We start from the raw sequence: 18,868 nt of genomic DNA, 5'->3' as shown, positions 1-18,868 counted from the left end.
AAAATACATGATAAAGGAACACAAAATTCTGAACTTAAACTAGGCTTACACTAGTCTGGTGGCGAGGAATCGACCGCTCCACGAAGCGCTCGCCCTCGGGAGCCGGAGAAATCGTCTCCTCGATCGGCCCGTATATCCCCTGGTAGTGAATGGACATACGGGGCGGCACAAACTCAGCAGGACCATCCTGATAAAACAGAAGAAATCAGTAAGGTATTACTTGGGGGCTACTTAGCGGAAAATAAAAAAAGCTAAAGATCTTACCCTCACATCCTCAGTCGGCACGGGGGCTGGAGCTAATAAAGGTAGAAGCTCCTCAGCATAACACCGCTCGAGGATCACATGGGACCGCCAGAGGGAACCAGCTCCCTCAGCCATGCTCGATAACCGTCCCTCGTCGAACATGTGACGTGGCGGAGGAGCAGGAACAACGAAGACATCAGAAGAGTGCTGTCTAGCAACTCTCTCTCCTAAATACGCGACCGCTCCGTAGATCCCCAGAAAATAGCGACGCTCAGCAGAGTACTGTGCGGCTAGTACAGGGACTGTCCAACCGCCCCACGGTCGGTATACCACCTCAGGTCCCTACAAAAAGCACCAATCAGGCAAGAATATATCTAAAGCACCGCGGAAGAGCAAGATAAACACTAAAAGTCATACCGAGATGATCTAGCTCCGGACACGTGCAGTAGACATGTCCACATGGTGGCCTCCCCAAGAGGCGCTCACCGTATATCCCCTCGGCGATGGTCTCGCCGGCGCAACATAAGGAAAGTACTCGTAGAACCAGATCTACAAAGAGTTAAAAGTGTGAGTAAATGCTAACTGATATGTAGGGCTAAACTTTATAGGGAATAATGTTTACCTCTACGACCTTCCAGAAAGCAGACAAAGCGACGTTCGTCCTAAAGAACCGGTGACGACACGAGTCCCTCAGCGCACAAACGAAATCAGCGTAGGCTAAGCTGGCCCAGTCATAAGTCCTGATCTGCTGGAGATCACGGACAGTAGGGAGGTAGTAAAGCAATTCCCTACTACCCTTGTCAGGAGAGAATGTCCCTGACAACAACATCAGCACAAAGATGCGCAACCGCTTCTCTCGGGTGGTCGCATCATCATCAAAAGCCGCTACCAGCGTCGAGCGGCGAATCCCTCTAGCACTGAACTGAGTCGTCTCGACCTCAGCTCGGGCCCGAATAGCAATCGGCCCCAACAACTCCTCGACCTCTGAAGAAAAGACGTCGATCCCACCGTCGAACGGCAGTGGCATAGAAATGAACTCCAGTCCTGTGATGAGACTGAAGTCTGTAGGGGTGACCATCATCTCGCCCCAGGGAAAATGGAAGGTGTTGGTGGTGTCCCAGAAGAACTCCACCAAAGCGCGCACTACGTGATGACCCCCGCTGGAGGCGACCATAGCCTCGGAGGTCTCGAATAGAGTAACTAGCCTGCAGGACTCCCATAGGAGTCACGTCTCGAGGTCCCTGGCGATATGCATCCTGTACAGATCGCCTAGACTGTCACAGCCAAAGCCGTGATGCCGTGTCCTCCCGGGCTCGGTTCCCCGTCTCACCCTCTCAGAAATGTAGTGGACAGGGGCAAAGAACAGAGTCTGCTCGTCCCACTCCGGCGTGGCGTCGTCCTCCACGGGCTCATGCTCCCGTCTAGTGTTTCGGGATCGTGAACCTGAGCCTCTTTGTCTAGCCATGCTACATTGTGCAGAATCATCATAAATTAAGGTTCTATAGTATCTAAGGTTCGCCTAGCCGCATGATACTATGTTCGCAAAAACAGAGTACGTAGTACTAAAATAGAGCACAAATTCAAATTGAGCATGACAACATTTTTCAAGCAATCAAACAATTTCTTGCAACACCATAGTGATTATTGTGACAAATTGAACAAGAATTGCTAGCGAAAACATTAATAACAAACCACATTGTTCTTCACGACCTTAAGAGGTCCAACAATGGCAGATTGCTCATTTCTTCACCAAATTGATTCAAATAAGTCTCAAATTACTCCCAAGGCAATATATAAACATAAAAAAGCAATTTCATGGCATAAAACTTGACAAACAAAGCAAATTGAGCATCATAGAATTCGAATTTTCATCAAATTCGTGAATATTCATACCAAGAATTCGTAAAAACCGGTGTGAGTTTGAGGAAAACTTACATAGATTGGGAAAATAGATGAGAAGAGCTTTGATTTTCAACAAATTTGAGCGAATTCGGTTGAGAAACGAGCAAGCAATAAGCAATTGAAGCTTTCGGTTTCCTCGAGCAGTTTTCACGACAAACAGAGCAGCAAATGAAGAAGAAACGGGGATTTAAAGAAAATCTCGTGCTGGCGCCAGTCCCTAGGCATTGGCGTCACCATCTGGGCTTGGCGCCTGGCGCCAACATCAGCGTATGGCGCTAACGCCAAATGGCTGGCGCTGATGGTTTTTCAGCGACGCCAAAGCACCCAGCCACTTGTTGAGGTTGTGCTAGCCTTCTGCAACATATTTTTTGGGTTCCTTGGTACGCCAGTTAGCCCCTCTAAGCAATTTGACATGATTAAGTAATCGGCTTGATTACATAAAGTGATCGACCTGATAAGAGATCGTCTCACTTAGCTTAAAGCGCCTAAGCATTGGCTCATTAGCAACAGGCACCGACATATAGGTTCAAGAGCAAAAGGCACCGACATATAGGTTAAAGAGCAAAAGGCACCGACATATAGGTTCATTAGCAAAAGGCACCGACATACAGGTTCAAAGCAAAAGAACGCCGACGTACAGGCATAGCGGAGGCAAAGTTTAGTCGAACTTTTTAAAAGATCGACAGGCGTGGATCTTCTGTAATTTCCTTTGGAAAATTATCGTATCAAATGAGGATGAATTCAAGAGAAGATATCTTCGACATCATTCCCTAGCTTGCAGAGAGTTGTCATGAACAACGGAGGATTATTTCAAGAGAAATAATTTTCGATAGTGTTCCCTAGGATGTGGAATATTATCAATGCGGATGAGGATTGTTTCAAGAGAAATAATCTTCGATAATGTTCCCTAGGATGTGGAATATTATCAATGCGGAGGAGGATAGTTTCAAGGCGAAGCAATCTTCTAATTTGGAAGCAGTTACAGGCGTAGCGGTTTTCAAGCGGGATGGCATTCTCTAACTTGCAGGAGGTCATCAAAAAACTTGGTTACTTTCAGAGACGTGTGCTCGACGGTGCAAGATACGCGTTTCTTAACTCTTCTATCTGTTTAACTAATGCTAGTTTTGCAGGTATCGGCGTTACAAGATTGGTTTAGGATCGCAGAACGTTCTGAATCATTCTCCGTCCCTATCAATACTTTGACTTTTGTTTTCGAAACTTGCGTTTCTCCAAACTCAGTCAAAGTGGGGGCTTCTGTAGACACCCATTTGTGTCTCCCCAAAACCAAACCCAGCGATGAGTACCTTTCACGTCGAATCATAATCGAATGAAACAAAAGAGTGGAAAGGTCTAGTGTTGCGGAAAGTTTTTATTTCTTTTCTCTTCTCTCTGTTTTTGAAAAATTTATTTTAAGAAAACATCCAATCCAGTTTGGTTGGTCCATGATATGGGTCCAATAGTAGTGTAGTCTGATGGGGCTTGCAAAGACCTTTCCAACGATATATTATAAGCCCAATTCCGATGAATATTGAGGAAATTATGGCCAATTTACTAAACTGGGCCCGGTTTGAGCTTTATGTACGGCCCAATGATCTAGGGGAGGGCCTAATATGATTTATCATTCCTAATGCAATTAGGAATGGTTTTAGTCTTCTAGATTCTTCTAGAAGGTTCTTTTCATTCCTAATTCAATTAGCATTGATAAGTTGACTTTGTTGACTTTTCAGAGTTTTAATCAAAATCAAATAGCATTTTCGAAGAAATTATATTATTTTATCTTCCAGTACGGTAAATCTATCATATTTTTGAAAACGCGTTGAAATCCAGTTTGGCGTCCAACCCCAGGCATTGGCGCCTGGAACCAGGCTTGGCGCCAGACGCTAGCCATTGGCGCCTGGAGCTAGCTACTGGTGCCTGGCGCCAGCTAGCCAGGGTTGGCGCCAACCTTGTTTTGCGTGCGTCAGACTCTGTTTTGTTAAATTATCTTTTTTGGCTGATTTTCTCTATAAATATCGTATCAAAAACTCCGTTTTCATTCACCAATTCATCATCTACATTCCCCTACAACCAATTCTCCTCATTCACAAGTTTTCTTTAGCATTCTTTCTGAACTTTGCTTTTTCATACAAAATTCCGCATTCGCAAGATCTAGAAACACCTAGCCATATAAAAAGTTGCCTTCGCCCTAGACGTGAAAGGTTTTAATTTCTGAGGGTTTGGTCCCAAATCTCTCTTTCAATTATTTAATTTAATTGTTATTATTATTTTTTCTTGAAGTTACTAGCGTGTGTATTTTGTTATTAGAAAGAGGTACGAGGCATCAAAGTAAGTACTTTATTGATTTATTGATATTATGATGTAGAAATCATGCTTATATTATTATGATGTTCCTAGTATCATGTCTAGGGAAGTTTTAATATTAGATATGATTGTTATGTTGCTTCCTATGCTCTTCCTAATATTTATGATTGTTAGTATCATGTTAGGGCTAAAGATTTGATTTTTATTGCTTAGTGACATGCTAGGGTTTGTTATTAATCTTGTTAGTATCATGCCTAGGATCTTGCTATTATTATACTTTAATATTAACATGAACATGATTATAATTGTTATTATTATTATTTTAATGATGATTATTTTATTTATGATTATTATTATTATTATGATTATTATTGTTGCTTGACGCTTATTTATTATTATTGCTTGATCACCTTTTATTGCATGCTTAAAGGGAATTGGTACTTGTAATCACGCTTAATAAGATACTTAATAATCTTGTTAGGTTTAATTGTGATTATAACTCAAGTGATCGCCAATAATAGTTTATTTGTGCATTAATATTCAACCAACATAGATAAACAGGTTTAGGGTTAATCCTATTGATTGCATGTTAATCAGAAAACGCACATGAATGCGATCAGAATAAAGTAGAGGCCTATTATTAGGGCAGGTTCAATCTCTTTTAGGTTGGATTTGTACCTTCATTCGCGAACCCTTATTTGGTTCTAGACCTTATGGAGTTGACGATCTCTTGGATCGTTAAGGGGTGTAACCTTCATCCTATGAACGGTTTACAAGTTCCTAAAACTTGTTGGCGACTCTTTTGCTCTATCTTCTTTCCTTTTGGACGCCACCGTACTTTAGTGTATGATCATAGTGGGGTTCAAGCTAGTGGGATTTTAAAGGCTTGAAATTATTCCCTACAGTATGCCGGAGGGGTATGTCGGCTGCCGAAAGGGTATGATTCAAAGGGGTGAGTTTTAGAGTGAGGGAGTGCCGAGAGAGGTGCCGATTGCCGAGAGAGTGTGAGAGCAGGCCGAGGGCCTTGACGCTCTAGCCGAGGAAGTTTCAGCGTGCGAGAGAGAGAATGCTGAAGGCTGAGAGGGTGCCTGATGCGCGGACTGGGTTACTCGCGCTACCTGGCAATGCCGAAGGGGTTACTCGCGCTGGCCGAGGGCCTTGGATGCTTAGGCCGTGGGCCTTTAGTTAAGCCCAAGGGGTTGTCACGCCTCGATGAGGGCTTGACCTGTCTCGCTGAAGGGATTGAGTATGATGGGATGGTGTCAGCTAAGCTAGGTGTAGGTACCTAGCTAGTCCCTTAGATATTTATATGGGGTTTTCGGGTTTGTGTTCAAAGTTTTTCTGAATTTTTTGGTTTAGTTTATTTGTATTTTGGGGAGGTAAGGGAAGTGAACTTGGGTTTTGAGAATTTTTAGCCTAGGAATATATTTGAAATTCAAGTTTTGGAGGTAGCAATGAGGGAATAACCTGAATCCCCTGAGAAAGATAAGGCAATGGCCGAGGGGGGTGAAGAGTGCCGAGATGGTTGAAGTGTTATGCCAAGGGTTTAAGATGTTACCCCTAGCTCCCGGCCTTAAACCCCTAGGGCAATTTTTCAGATTTTTATTTTATTTTATTTTATTTTATTTTTTAATCTCCACTAGGCTTGATGCTCTTGAGATTTTTCTAACTCTTGAATTTTTGTTGACATTTCAGGAGTATTTCTCTCTAGGGTGCTTGATTAGCATCAAGATAAATCTTTTTGGCCTCTTTGAGCACTTGGTGAGTCTTCTATACTTAGTTTTTTGAGCTCTAAGTATCATGTCTCCATGCTTAGTAATTGTTTGCTATTTTTCTTTGTATGCTTGATTGTTACTCGGCCGCGCTTGTGATGATGTTAGGCTAAGAGGTACACTTGTTGTATTTTTGTATGTACACTAAGAATTCTTCGGGGTAATCTTGATTTGAGCTATGCATGTATTATGAATGACCAAGAGACTCAAGATTACCTAGACTCTCTCCCCGGCCCTTCATCTTATGACTTGTCTAAGAAAATTTGATCGGGGGGAGTTCTTGTAACAAATGTAATTGGTAGTAGTGTTGATTATTCTGTTCCTTTAGGTGTGCCTTTTCCTTGTGTGCCATCCCCACCCCCCGAGCATGATTTAGGCTCTGATTATTATTTGCCTCCTTCCCCTTGGGAAGTTTCTTTTGCACGTGAACCGACTTCTAGGGGTTCTTTGAACAGATTGCTTATTGACGGAGTGGTGACAATGTCAAGTGAGGATGATACTTCTACTTCTCTTGGGGCGCCGGTGACCTTTAAACCACCTGTTAGGAGAGTTAGCCCTTCTATGTGTCACCCCACTCCAACTTGGCTTAGATCTTTATCTGAGGGTACTAGACATTTGCAGACTAAGTACCATATTAGGGAGCCTTTTCTCATTTCCCCTCATGGGGGTGATAGCACCGTAGATAACCCCCCCGGGTGTATAGTTGTATATAGGCAATGCTTGGATAATGGGTTGAGATTTCCGCTACACCCTTTTGTTGAGGAGTTGTTGATTGAGTATAACCTTAGTGTAACCCAGCTTGATCCTAACTCCTGGTTGACAATAAACGCGTACATAGCCACTTGTAGTTTACTTGGAGCCCCTTGCACCATAACTGCCTTTAGGAACACACATAGGCTCCAGGAGGTCCCAGGTAACGTAGATAGCCATGGGTGGTATGCTTTTCACGATAGGGAGTTCTATCTTACCATAAACACTAAACCCACGAGTCAGAAGGGTTTTCGCCACACCTTTTTTTTCATTTACCATGCTGGGGGTTGGAGGGTTCCTTGAGATCATAGCGGTGTGCCTAGGATTGGCTTGAACTATAATGTTCCTTCCATGGAAGCCGATGAAGCCGTGACGGCTGTTTGGTTGCAATCGTTTAAGGAAAGAGGGTCCAAGGAGAAGCTTCCTACCATGTGGATTTTGAAGGATAGGCACTTCCAGAAAGAGCGGTTTTTGAGTGTTGTGGGCCTGAGCCACACCTATGATAGTGGTAGGATTTACTTTTTGTTTAAGTTTAATGTTTTTGTGATTTCTCCTGGTCCTTCCTGTTCATTAACAAACTTGTGCAAATGATTATTTCAGGTGTTGCTTTCAAGCAGTTAACAAAGAAATTTCAAAGGAAGATGTCCGAGGTGAACTTTTGAGCTGGAAAATTCAAGGCCTCCTTGAGGAAGGGAAGCATGAGCATTCCTCCTCCTCCCCAGGTATGCCTACTTCTCTAAGGTTGGTTTTCATGAAATGTTGCTTTTTTGCTAACTTCACTTGTGATTTGTTTTTTCAGAACCCGAATAACTCAAAGTTGAGAAGGAAAACAGCCGAGAGGGGAGAAGGATCCTCCCAAGCCAAAAACATGGAGATAGACGATTCGGGGTCCCAGCTTGTCTCCCCGACCGGCTCCACCCACATCGAGCTCCTGGAGGCTGAGGGCTTCGAGGATAAAGGAAAGCAGCCTTGGGTGGAGGAGAGTGAGGAAGAAGGGGAGGAAGATTGCGAGGATATGACTCCTTAATTTCCCGACTCTCTCCTCGGCATCACAAAGAGGGGCCGAAAGAAGATGATAAAGCAAACGATGGTCCGCTTCCCTTCAGCGAAGGATGTTGAGGTGGCGAAGAAAGATCCCACCAAGGCTATTTCTTCGGCCTTCGATGGCGTCTTGAAGGTATATTTTGCTATATGACATACAATTTCTCTATCTTTAGTTTTGTTGTATTTAACCATCATCTTCGTGTCTTTTTGGAATGTAGGGTGGCATGACTCTGAGTGTGCTCGCCGAGGAGTACCAGAGGGGGGCTATGAAGGATGTTGAGGGCCTCCGTACTAAGATTTCAAAGGCTAGGACCGAGATCCACAATCTCAAGGAAGAGCTTAACTCGGCCCGAGAGACGGTTAAGACGACCAAGAAGGATCTTGCTGATGCTCAGGAGGCCGGGACATCCCGTATTCAGGCCCTTGAGATTCAACTCAAGGAGGCTAAGGAGGGGAAGGAGCTAATTGCTAACGAGCTAAAGGAGAAAAAGGACGAGCTGGCCCAGATGAAGAGTGATCTTGCTGAGGCCTAGAGGAAGGTGGAGCAAAGCCAGGAGGAGGTGATTACTGAGTGGAAGAAGTCTCCGGCTTGCGCTGATTTCCAGTCTGAGGTTGGATATGTGGCTTTTGAGGCAGGGATAGAGGATGCCCTGAATCATATGCAGGTTGCCTTCACCTTTTGGACTCCAGGATTCGTACCCCAAGGTACGAGGTAAGATTAAGGACCTTGTTCGCGAGGCCGAGGAGGAGGAGCAGAGGAAGGTGCTTGCTGAGGAGGGCGAGGCCAATGAGTAGCTTCTCCGGCCCCTTGCTTCGTCTTGATTAATCTATGTAGGATGTTTTTTCTTTGATATGAGACTTGTGATATTTTTGTTTGAACTTTGAATCTCTAACTTGGCTTGTATATTTGCACATTCGAATTTTACTTTTGTTTCTCTATTGATATGAATTTCATGTGCTCTTACTCCGTCTTGTTTTATTGTTTAACATTTGCTTATTACTTGTTCATTCACCCCTAGGGGCCAAAAAGAAGCCCCTAGTGCTTAACGAGCACCTTTAACATGATATTGTTGTTTGATGTGGGCTAAACGAGCCTTATGTTATTTGTTTGCAAGGACGTGATTTGTGTGAACATCCGGGGGCTAAACGAGCCCTAAGTCATAATTTTACCAAGTAAATAGACCAGGGGCTAAACGAGCCCCGATTTACGAGTTATATGAGAGATGGGCTATCCCGGCTTATTATTAGCAAAGTAAAACGATTTAGGGGCTAACATAAGCCCCAAGTTGTAAATATCATGAGAGTTAGGCTTTTCCCACCTTTTAAATTAGGCTGGGGGCTAAATGAGCCCCAAGTTATGAGTGATCTTTCGGCAAGGACTCTATCTCAAATGCTTGAGTATAGGCTAGCATCTTGCCTCAAACATTGGAATAAACTTTAGTGTCAGCGAACCAAAATGCCTTATGCCCGACATGTGGTGCTACTATATGGAAGTCGGCTATGCTAATAAGCGATATAAAAAATTTCAAAAAATAAACTAAGTAAAAAAAGAATAACAAGTGCAAAAATGAATGGAGCAAACATCCCATCCGGGGGTTTTTCATTATATTAACAAAAATATGAAAGTCATTACAATGATGCGCTATATTGAAGTTGATCTCCTAGTATCAGCTCTTATTGCCCCTAGGGCATCATTGTGATGAAGATGTTTTAAACATAAAACCTCCGAAGGTTGTCAGCATTCCATGACTGAGGGAGGTCCTTGCCATCAGGGGTTTGTAAGCGAAAGGTTCCCGGGCGGACTACCTCTTTAATCTTGTAAGGCCCTTCCCAATTAGGGCTTAGCTTACCCAATGCCGGGGGCTTGCCAGCAGCCTCACACTTCCGGAGCATTTAATCACCTTCTACCAGGGGCCTTGCCTTGACTTTTTTGTTGAAATAACAAGTTATCCTTTGCTTGTATGCTATAGAGCGAAGCAAAGCATCTCCCCTTATCTCTAGGAATAAGTCTAAGGCCAAGGGCTTCAGCTAATCATTTCGGTCGGGGTCATAGAAAGTAACCCTTGGGGATGGGATCCCAACTTCCACAGGGAGTACTGCATCACTCCCATACACTAAGGCAAAAGGGGTTTGCCCCGTATCCTCCTTGGTTGTGGTACGAATGGACCACAAGATCCCGGGCAAGTCATCCAGCCAAGACCCCTTCGTGCCTTCCAGCATTGTCTTCAACCCTTTCAATATTGTTTTGTTTTCCGCCTCTGCTTGGCCATTTGTTTGAGGTCGACACATAGTCGAAAACCTTGTCTTGATCCCAAAACGCCCGCAATACTCTATGGTTGGCCGACTGTTGAATTGTCGGCCATTATATGAGATTAAGATGCGGGTACCCCAAAGCGGGTGATGATATTCCTCCAGATGAACTTCTGGACTTGTTTGTCAGTTATTGTTGCCACCAGCTCAGCCTCAACCCACTTGGTGAAATAATCCACCGCTACTATCAAGAATTTCCTTTGTCCCGAGGCTACGGGGAATGGCCTTACGATTTCCATGCCCCAACGGTCCAAGGGTAGGACTGACTGAATACTTGTGAGGGCGTTGGCCAAAACATGGGGCATGTCAGCGAACCTTTGGCATTTTCACACTTCTTGACGATTTTGGCAGCATCATTCCTCAGGGTTGGCCAATAGAATCCGGCCCTCAGCGCTTTTTCAGCTATAGTCCTTCCACCCTAATGGCGACCGCATGCCCCTTCATGAATTTCTCTAAGTACGTAATTTCCCTCCTCCGGAGTAATGCACTTTAGCAATGGATGAGCAAAGGATTTTTTGTAGAGGATCCCATCATGAAGTAAAAACCACTCGCTCCGCTTTTTGATCATTTTGAAGTCGGGGGTGTCCTCGGGCATCTCCCGCTTTAAGCATTGAATGATTCGGTTCATCCAAGTTTCCCCTCTATCAATGTCCATGACAGCAGGCCTTTGGGTACTTGGTTTCTCTAACACTTCCCACATGATATTCCGGGGGGCTATTTCCTCAGCCGAGCTTGCTAATCCAGCAAGAGCATCAGCTTGTTGATTCTCCGAGCGGGGGATGTGCCTGATCTCAAAGTTGTCAAACGATCTTGTCAAGCTTTCAGCCTTTTCAAAATAGGCTTTCATGTTTTCCTCCTTCACTTCAAATTCTTTTGTCATTTGCCCCACTATGAGCTGTGAGTCTGAGCACACTTGAACGGATTTTATCTTCATGAATTGGCACAAGTTTAGCCCAAAGATAAGAGCCTCATGCTCAGCTTCATTATTTGATGCATGGAAGGCAAACTTGACTGCATATTTAAACTTCTCTCCCTCCGGGGAGATGATGACTAGCCCAGCTCCACTCCCGGCCTTACTAGACGACCCATCCACATAAAGAGCCCAAGGGGCGGAGGTGTCTATTGGAGTAGGCCTATGAGCGCATTCAGCTATAAAGTCGGCAAAGGCTTAGGCCTTGATGGCCTTTCGAGGTTCAAACTCAATTCCAAAATCTGCTAACTGATCCGACCAATTGGTCATACGGGATGAGTGATTTTTGCTCTCCAACACCTTCTTGATTGGCTGGCTGGTGAGTACCTTGATTGAATGTGCTTGAAAGTATGGCTTCAACATCCTACTTGCCATCACTAGAGCGTACACCACTTTCTCGATGAGAGTATATCGGGTTTCAGCCCCCCTTAGGGCATGACTGACAAAATAAACCGGTACTTGGCCTTCTTCTCTTTCCTCAACAAGAACCGCACTTAGGGCATAATCTGATATGGCCAAGTACACAAATAATGTTTCCCCGGGGAGGGGGCTGACAAGCTTTAGAGTGTTCATAAGATGTTTCTTCAATTGCTGGAAAGCCTTTTCAGCCTCTTCATCCCACAGGAACTTAGGCCTCTTGAGGGCTTTGAAGAGAGACAAACTCTTATCAGCTGATCGGGATAGGAACCTCCCTAATGCGGCTAGGCAGCCTGTAAGGCGTTGCACTTCCTTCACATTTCGGGGGGATTCCATGTCAAGAATAGCCTAAATTTTATCGGGGTTGGCATCAATGCCCCGTTGATCAACCATGAAACCCAGACACTTTCCACCTTGCACCCCGAAGACACACTTGCTGGGGTTAAGCTTCATTTTATATTTCCTAAGGGTGGTGAATGTTTCCCTTAGATCTTCTATGTGATCTGAGCTTTCTTTGCTTTTCACAATCATGTCATCAACATAGGCGTTAACATTCCGGCCTAGTTGCCTTTCAAAGATTTTATTCATCAGGCGCTGGTAGCTAGCCCTGGCGTTTTTCAGGCCGAAGGGCATCACATTATAGCAATATACCCCTTGGCTAGTGATAAAGGCTGTGTGGGCTTGATCCTTCTCTGACATGGGTATCTGATGATACCCCGCATTGGCATCCATGAAGCTTAGGAGGGCGTGACCAGCGGTCAAATCCACCAACCTATCAATCTTAGGCAAAGGATGATCATCCTTCGGTCATGCCTTGTTCAAATCTGTAAAATCCACACACATACGCCAAGAACCATTGGGCTTCCTAACCAGCACAACATTGGATAACCACTCGGTGTATTGGCATTCTCGAATGAAAGCCGCTTCGAGAAGCTTTTTAACCTCAGTGGCTGCGGCTTTATTTCTCTCCGGCCCAGCATGTCGGAGTTTTTTCTTGACGGGCTTGTAGTCCTCCTTGATGTTCAGCTCGTGAGTCATCACCTCAGGGTCTATGCCCGGCATTTCATCTGCTGTAAAAGCGAAGATGTCTTTGTATTCTCTAAGTACTTGAATAATTTCTTCCTTGAGCTGGGGGTCCAAGTTCTTTCCCACCCTCACAGTCCGAGCGGGGTCATCCCCTAAGGGTATGCTCTCATCCTCTTCAATAGGTCTAGGCCTACTGTGCTGCTTTGGATTCTCGGCCATGTAGATGCTCATGACCGGGTGCTGGGGTTCATCAATATCCATCGCTTTCCTCTTGGCCCCTTTGTCTTCCTGATTGACAGAGCTCTCAGGTGACTTCAAGCTATCTACATAGCATTTTCTTCCCTCGAACTGATCTCCAAATATCTTGCCCACCGATCCGTCATCGGTCTCAAATTGGAGGAGCAAGCGATAGGTTGATATGGCAGCTTTGGCCCTATTGAGAAGGGGTCGACCAAGAATCATGTTGTATGGTAGAGGGGTATTCACAACTTAGAACGTGTGAACCAAACTTCTCCCCTTCTCCTTTTCCCCCAAACGAACAGGAAGCTTGATCGTTCTTAAGGGGTACACATGATGCCCCCCAAATCCTACTAAGGGTTTCTCTAGGGGTGTAAGGTCACCTCTGCCAAAACGCATTTGCTCGATGCATTTCCATGTGATGATGTCTGCTGAACTTCCACTATCAACTAAGATCTTCTTCACCTTAGCATTGGCCACCTTCATATGAATCACCAGGGGGTCATCATGAGGCCTTTGAATCTTTTTTACTTTATCATCCCCGAATACCATGAGGGGGTCCTTTGGGGTGGATGAGGGAGTGCCGATATCATAGATGGGCTCTTCGAGCGACCGCAAGTGACTTTTGCGTGTCCTGTTAGACAAACCCCCGGAGGCAAACCCTCCGGCTATGACATTGATGCTCATATTAGTATCAGCTGAACTGTGGGCTTCTTGCACTTCCTTGGAAGATTTGCTTCTTTGCTTATCCTTCGGGGGGGGGGGACTTGAGATATCTGTTAAGCTTTCCTTCTTCAGCTAGCTTGTCAAGGGCTCTCTTAAGCTCTCTGCAGTTCCGGGTGGTATGACCACACTCCTTGTTGTATTCTCACCAAAGCTTCTTGTTCCTCTGCTCTATCGGCGTGTTCATGGGGTTAGGCTTAGGAAGAATAGCCTTGTGCTTTATGTCTAAATAGATCTCACGCTTATCAGCATTGTATTTGAGTCCTTCATCATCACTCTCAGCCCTCCTCGGCCTTTTATTCCTGTTGTCATGGTAGTTATCTTCTTGCTTCCTCTTTCCTTTGTTGTTTGCTACGGGCGCCTTGCACACCTCACTAGCTTCAATGATCCTTTCAGCTCTTTCCATGGCTTCAGAGAAGGTGCTCACCTTGTCATGGACAAGTTCAAACTTCAGCTTGTTGGACTTGAGCCCAAAGAGAAGGGTAGTGAAAGAAACATTATCTTGGAGGTCGGGGATGAGCTGAGACTCGGTGTTAAACCTCTTGATGTAGTCCTTAAGACTTTCATTCTCCCCCTGCTTCACTGTCATTAAATGAACGCTATTCTTTGTTTGCCTACTCCCAGCGATGAAGTGCTTTTTGAATTGAGTAGCTAACATGTCAAACGTTCTTATGCTCCCGGGGGTAAGGTTGTTGAACCATGTCTGAGCTATGCCTTGCTGTCCGAGACCTAGGCCTGAAAAAGAGAAAGAAGGTTAACTGCCCCGGGGGTGTGACCCAGGAAAGCCCCTCCGAGAGCTACGTGGTCGTGGGTTCGATCCCCACAGACGGTGCCACCTGTTTCTGGAAACAGAATGCTCCTAAGAGTCTTAGGGAAGTAAGGTATCAAGATGTCCTATAGCTATGTCCAATGAATGTCCGAATTTCCCTCCGCTATGCCTTTGAGAGTAGTAGGGAAGAACCTGCACCATGAGGCTTCATACCCGGTTTGGACTCCCATCTGTGCTTTGTAAGCGTTCAGATGGTCCGTTGGGTCCGTCTTCCCATCATAAGGGTCCAATGTAGGGATCTCGACCTTAGGAGGAATAGGGGTATTCATTATCTCCTAGCTGAAGGGGGTGATGTTCTTGAAAATCCCGAGCCTCCCTGGCGTAGGGGAGGAAGGACGCTCGGGGCTTTTGCTTGCTAAATGAGCGAGCTGAATGGGTCTCCTTCTTGGTCTGGAGGTAGCTGAGTGAATCATGCTATCTCGGTACCTTGTTGACCCATGCCGAGAGTGAACTCTAGTTCGATCTCTCTGGGGGGGGTTATTATCTTCCTTGGAGTTCTCCCTCCTGGAGTTGATTATCTCGCGGGCATCTAGAGTGTCATCCCTTAACCTTCGGTCATTGATGATCTCTCTAGCATCTCTTGGCCTGCTTGGTTGCCTTGTCTCCCGCTGGGGGTTAGGGGACTGATTGGGCTGAGAGCGACGAGATGTCTGATGCTGAGGCCGAGAGGAGGCTTGATGGAGATGGGACACATGAGGCGGAGGGATAGGCTGTGGAGCGCTCCCCTGCCTGCCTTGCCCCACCCTCTGGTTGACAAGTGCCCTGAGGCTTTCCTCCAAGTTTTTGTTGATCTGGGCTGCCAGCTAATCCAAGTCTCGGCGAGTGATCACCTGGGGGTTGTTCACTTCTCTCTCGAGTTCACTACGAGCCCGGGGTGTTATCTCCTCGACTATGTGAGCATTCCTAGCCGAGAGAGTTGGAGCTTGCGTAGTAGCATCTTGATGAGTGCTGCGGGGACGGCTAATGTTCACCATGACTTCTTGTTAGTAATCCCCACAGACGGCGCTACCTGTTTCTGGAAACAGAATGCTCCTGGGAGTCTTAGGGAAGTAAGGTATCAAGATGTCCTAAAGCTATGTCCAATGAATGTCCGAATTTCCCTCCGCTATGCCTTGCTGTCCTAGAGCTAGGCCTCCAAAAGAGAAAGAAGGTTAACTGCCCCAGGGGTGTGACCCGGGAAAGTCCCTCCGATGCTTAAGTCAGCGAATGTACTTTCTAGAGAGAGAAAGTAGAGAGAGAAAGAGTACTTTAGAGAGAGAAAGTAGAGAGAGAAGGTTAGAGAATTAGGAAAAAGTTACCATCATTAATGATTGGAGGGCTATTTATAGATGTACTTTCAGGTGGCAGAAGTTGTACTTAATTGGACAGATCAGAGGTAAATCTGTACTTTACTTTGACTAATGATGGGCTGGATCATGGAGGGGTATTTTCGTAATTTCAGGTCAATGGGCTTAGAACAATGGACTAGGCCCAAACAAGTTGGAGTTGGTATACATGGGAAAAGGGAAACGCCATTTAAACTCGGGTTAGAGAGCGCCTAGATCGGCTCATTGGGTCTAGCTTGCACGTGGCTGAATTCATATAAGCATGCCGTAGTTGAACACCTAGTTCGCTACAAATCAGATCACACCGCTTTCTTACTTAAACAGAACGAGGGGAACAAGAACTAAAAAAAGAAAAAGAAGTGTTTCAGGTTTTAAATAGGCTGGCTCTTAGATGATTCTTGCGAAAGTGCTTTGAAGGAGGCTTAGGAGGCATGTTTAGGAATTACTATAAAACATTAAACTATAAAACATTAAACTATAAACCATAATTTTTAATAACCATAATTAAACTATAATTTTTTTTTTTTAAGAATTACTAGAACATGTTTAACAGTAATAGAATTAATATTAAATAAAACAGTAATTCAACTAGAAACATTCTTGAAAATCTATACTTGACGGTAAATATGAATTTAGATCGAATAATTAACCTTTGTATAATCAAATTAAAATATAAAATTGATTTATGGTTTATAAACATGAAGTAATTAAAATATAATAAGCGAGACATTTAGGGATTACCGATTGCACAGCTAGGCGACTGTGGGGCACCGGTGGAGGGTGCGTGTTTTTGAGGAGAGAGATTTTTACTGTTAGAGATTTCACAAAAGAGAAAAATAGTAAGCTTAATTGAGTATTTAAAGGATTAATTAGTTAGGAAATTTTAGACTTGAAGCCTAAGAAAAAGCTTAGCATTTTACGTAAAATCTCATCCTAAATATTTTATCAAATTCTATTTTTAAAATTATACTTTGTAATCATACTATATTGTAGCTGTGCAATTATTTACTGATAAGTACTGGGGTGAGCAAACCGCGTACCCGGTCAAAATATTAGGACTCGGACTTGGAATTGGTTGGAACCGAATCCTAAAATTCGGATCCGGAATTGGAATTGGTTCAACCGGGTTCTAAAATTTAGGAATTGATATTGGAACCACCGAGTACCGGTTCCGGTTCCGGGTACCCACTTATGTATGTAATTGTTAAAATATAATACAAATTATAATTATTATTTTAGTTAGGTTCATTTTTAGCGTTTAATACTTATATTTATATATGCATTAAGCTATTTGTATTTATGTTAGGTATTAATAATACTTTTTTAAGTTACAAATCAGATACATTCAACATATTTTTATTATTTAAAATTTATTTAGTTTAACATATATTAGATAATCGGGTACCCAACCGGTTCCGTTTCCAAAAAGTTGAGAATTGGAATTGGAATTGGTTATAACCGGGTCATTAATTTATTACCCGGAATTGGAACCACCGGGTCCAATTCCGATTCTGGATCCGCCGGTTCCTAACCGGTTCCGGTTCCAATTCCGGGTACCCGGATTTTTTATAGCAACTAGATTAGTGAAATTTTTATAATAAAATAATTGTCAAACATTTAATATAATGGAAGAAATAATTCATAATATTTAGATAAAAAAACATAAGATAATAAATTGAATTAATTTAATTAATACTCCCTCCGTCCCCGATTGATAGTCACTTTTGCCATTTTTGGTGACTCAAAATGTTAGTCACATTTGCTTTTTTCAAGTACCATTAATATTATTTTTTTAATCAAAAATCTCTAACGTTTGCAAAAATATTTGTGCAAATTTAACTTTCCCATGTAAATTATACTTTTTCATGTACTTTAATTACTTTCTCTCTCTACTTTTTTGCATACCCAATGTAAATTTACATTTTTAATGTACTTTCTTTAATTCTTCTTAATTCCCGTGATTTTTCTTCAAAAGTGGCTATCAATCGGGGACGGAGAGAGTATATTATGTTCTATAGTAATATCCATACCTTAAGAAACTCTTATGAACATCGTGAAGACTATTATACCCCTAAAAGTGTTTATTTACGTATTTACCCTCAAATAAAATTTAGACACATTTGACCCTTCCTTTCTTTCTCCTCTCCGTGGCTCTGTTTGGTACTCTGATTCTTCATATTCTGCATTTTAATATCAGTTACGTTTATTTGTTTCTCTTCCCCTCTATAGTTATCTAATACCCAACTCCTCCGTGGCATATCCTCTAAATCTTTCATTATCTTCACCTAGTTATTTTCTATTCTCGGAAGATTATGTTTTTCAAAGGTTTTACTTAATTAAGGAAAATACCTTTTTCAAAGGTAATACTAAATCTTTTTTTTTCAATTGCAATTATTTCTCTAGGGTTTTGATCCATTGAGAAAATTTTATATTATGGGTGTTATTCCTTTTTATGATTATGTTTGATGGTTTTGCTCTGTTAAAACAAGGATCTTAGCTCTTTCAACAGCTACTATGAACAACATAAGGTCTGTGAAGTTGTTCATACAGACTCCTAAAAGTTATTGTTGATGTTTTATAGAGTTTTATTATCATTATACTTCTCATATTTCATATATACAAATTAATCATAATTTTAATAAATATCCTATAATTCAGTTTTCTTTCTATCATAAAACTCGTTTCAAAAAGTAAAAAATAATAGAGAATCAGTAAAAATAATTTTGGTTTGGTAAAACACTTTCATTCTAGTAAAAAGTAACAATATCTTCAAGTCAATTATGACGTAGATATTATTTACAACAAAACTACAAAAATTACACCATTCTATTAAAACAAACATTTTAAAAAATCGGATGTATAATAAAATATTGTACAACCGCTACAAAGTTATCTTAAAATGATCAAAAGTTACCTTTAAATGAAGAAAATTTACCCAATATATATAAGTTACCCTGATATAGATAAAATTTATACATGCTGTATTGATAAAGTTACCCAAAAAGTTTAAAAATTACCC

At 42.9% G+C, this 18,868-nt stretch overlaps 2 protein-coding genes across 2 annotated transcripts; both read right to left on the bottom strand.

The window, feature by feature from the left end:
- Window positions 1-10,740: 10,740 nt before the first annotated feature.
- On the bottom strand, window positions 10,741-12,045 carry LOC145575293 (uncharacterized). The gene is made up of 2 exons (XM_081633181.1): window positions 11,543-12,045; window positions 10,741-11,455 (listed from the first exon to the last, which is right to left on the bottom strand). Exons 1-2 carry the CDS (start codon window positions 12,043-12,045, stop codon window positions 10,741-10,743), a joined length of 1,218 nt encoding a protein of 405 aa, XP_081489307.1.
- Window positions 12,046-13,224: 1,179 nt separating this feature from the next.
- On the bottom strand, window positions 13,225-13,659 carry LOC145575284 (uncharacterized). Its single transcript, XM_081633175.1, has one exon. The coding sequence runs from the start codon at window positions 13,657-13,659 to the stop codon at window positions 13,225-13,227; it is 435 nt and encodes a 144-aa protein (XP_081489301.1).
- Window positions 13,660-18,868: the final 5,209 nt, after the last annotated feature.

Source organism: Chenopodium album, chromosome 2 (genome assembly GCF_948465745.1).
Source record: "Chenopodium album chromosome 2, dcCheAlbu1.1, whole genome shotgun sequence".
NCBI classification, from domain to species: Eukaryota; Viridiplantae; Streptophyta; class Magnoliopsida; order Caryophyllales; family Amaranthaceae; genus Chenopodium; species Chenopodium album.
Note: the sequence above shows the minus strand (reverse complement) of the source record. Positions and strands in the feature narration are given on the sequence as shown.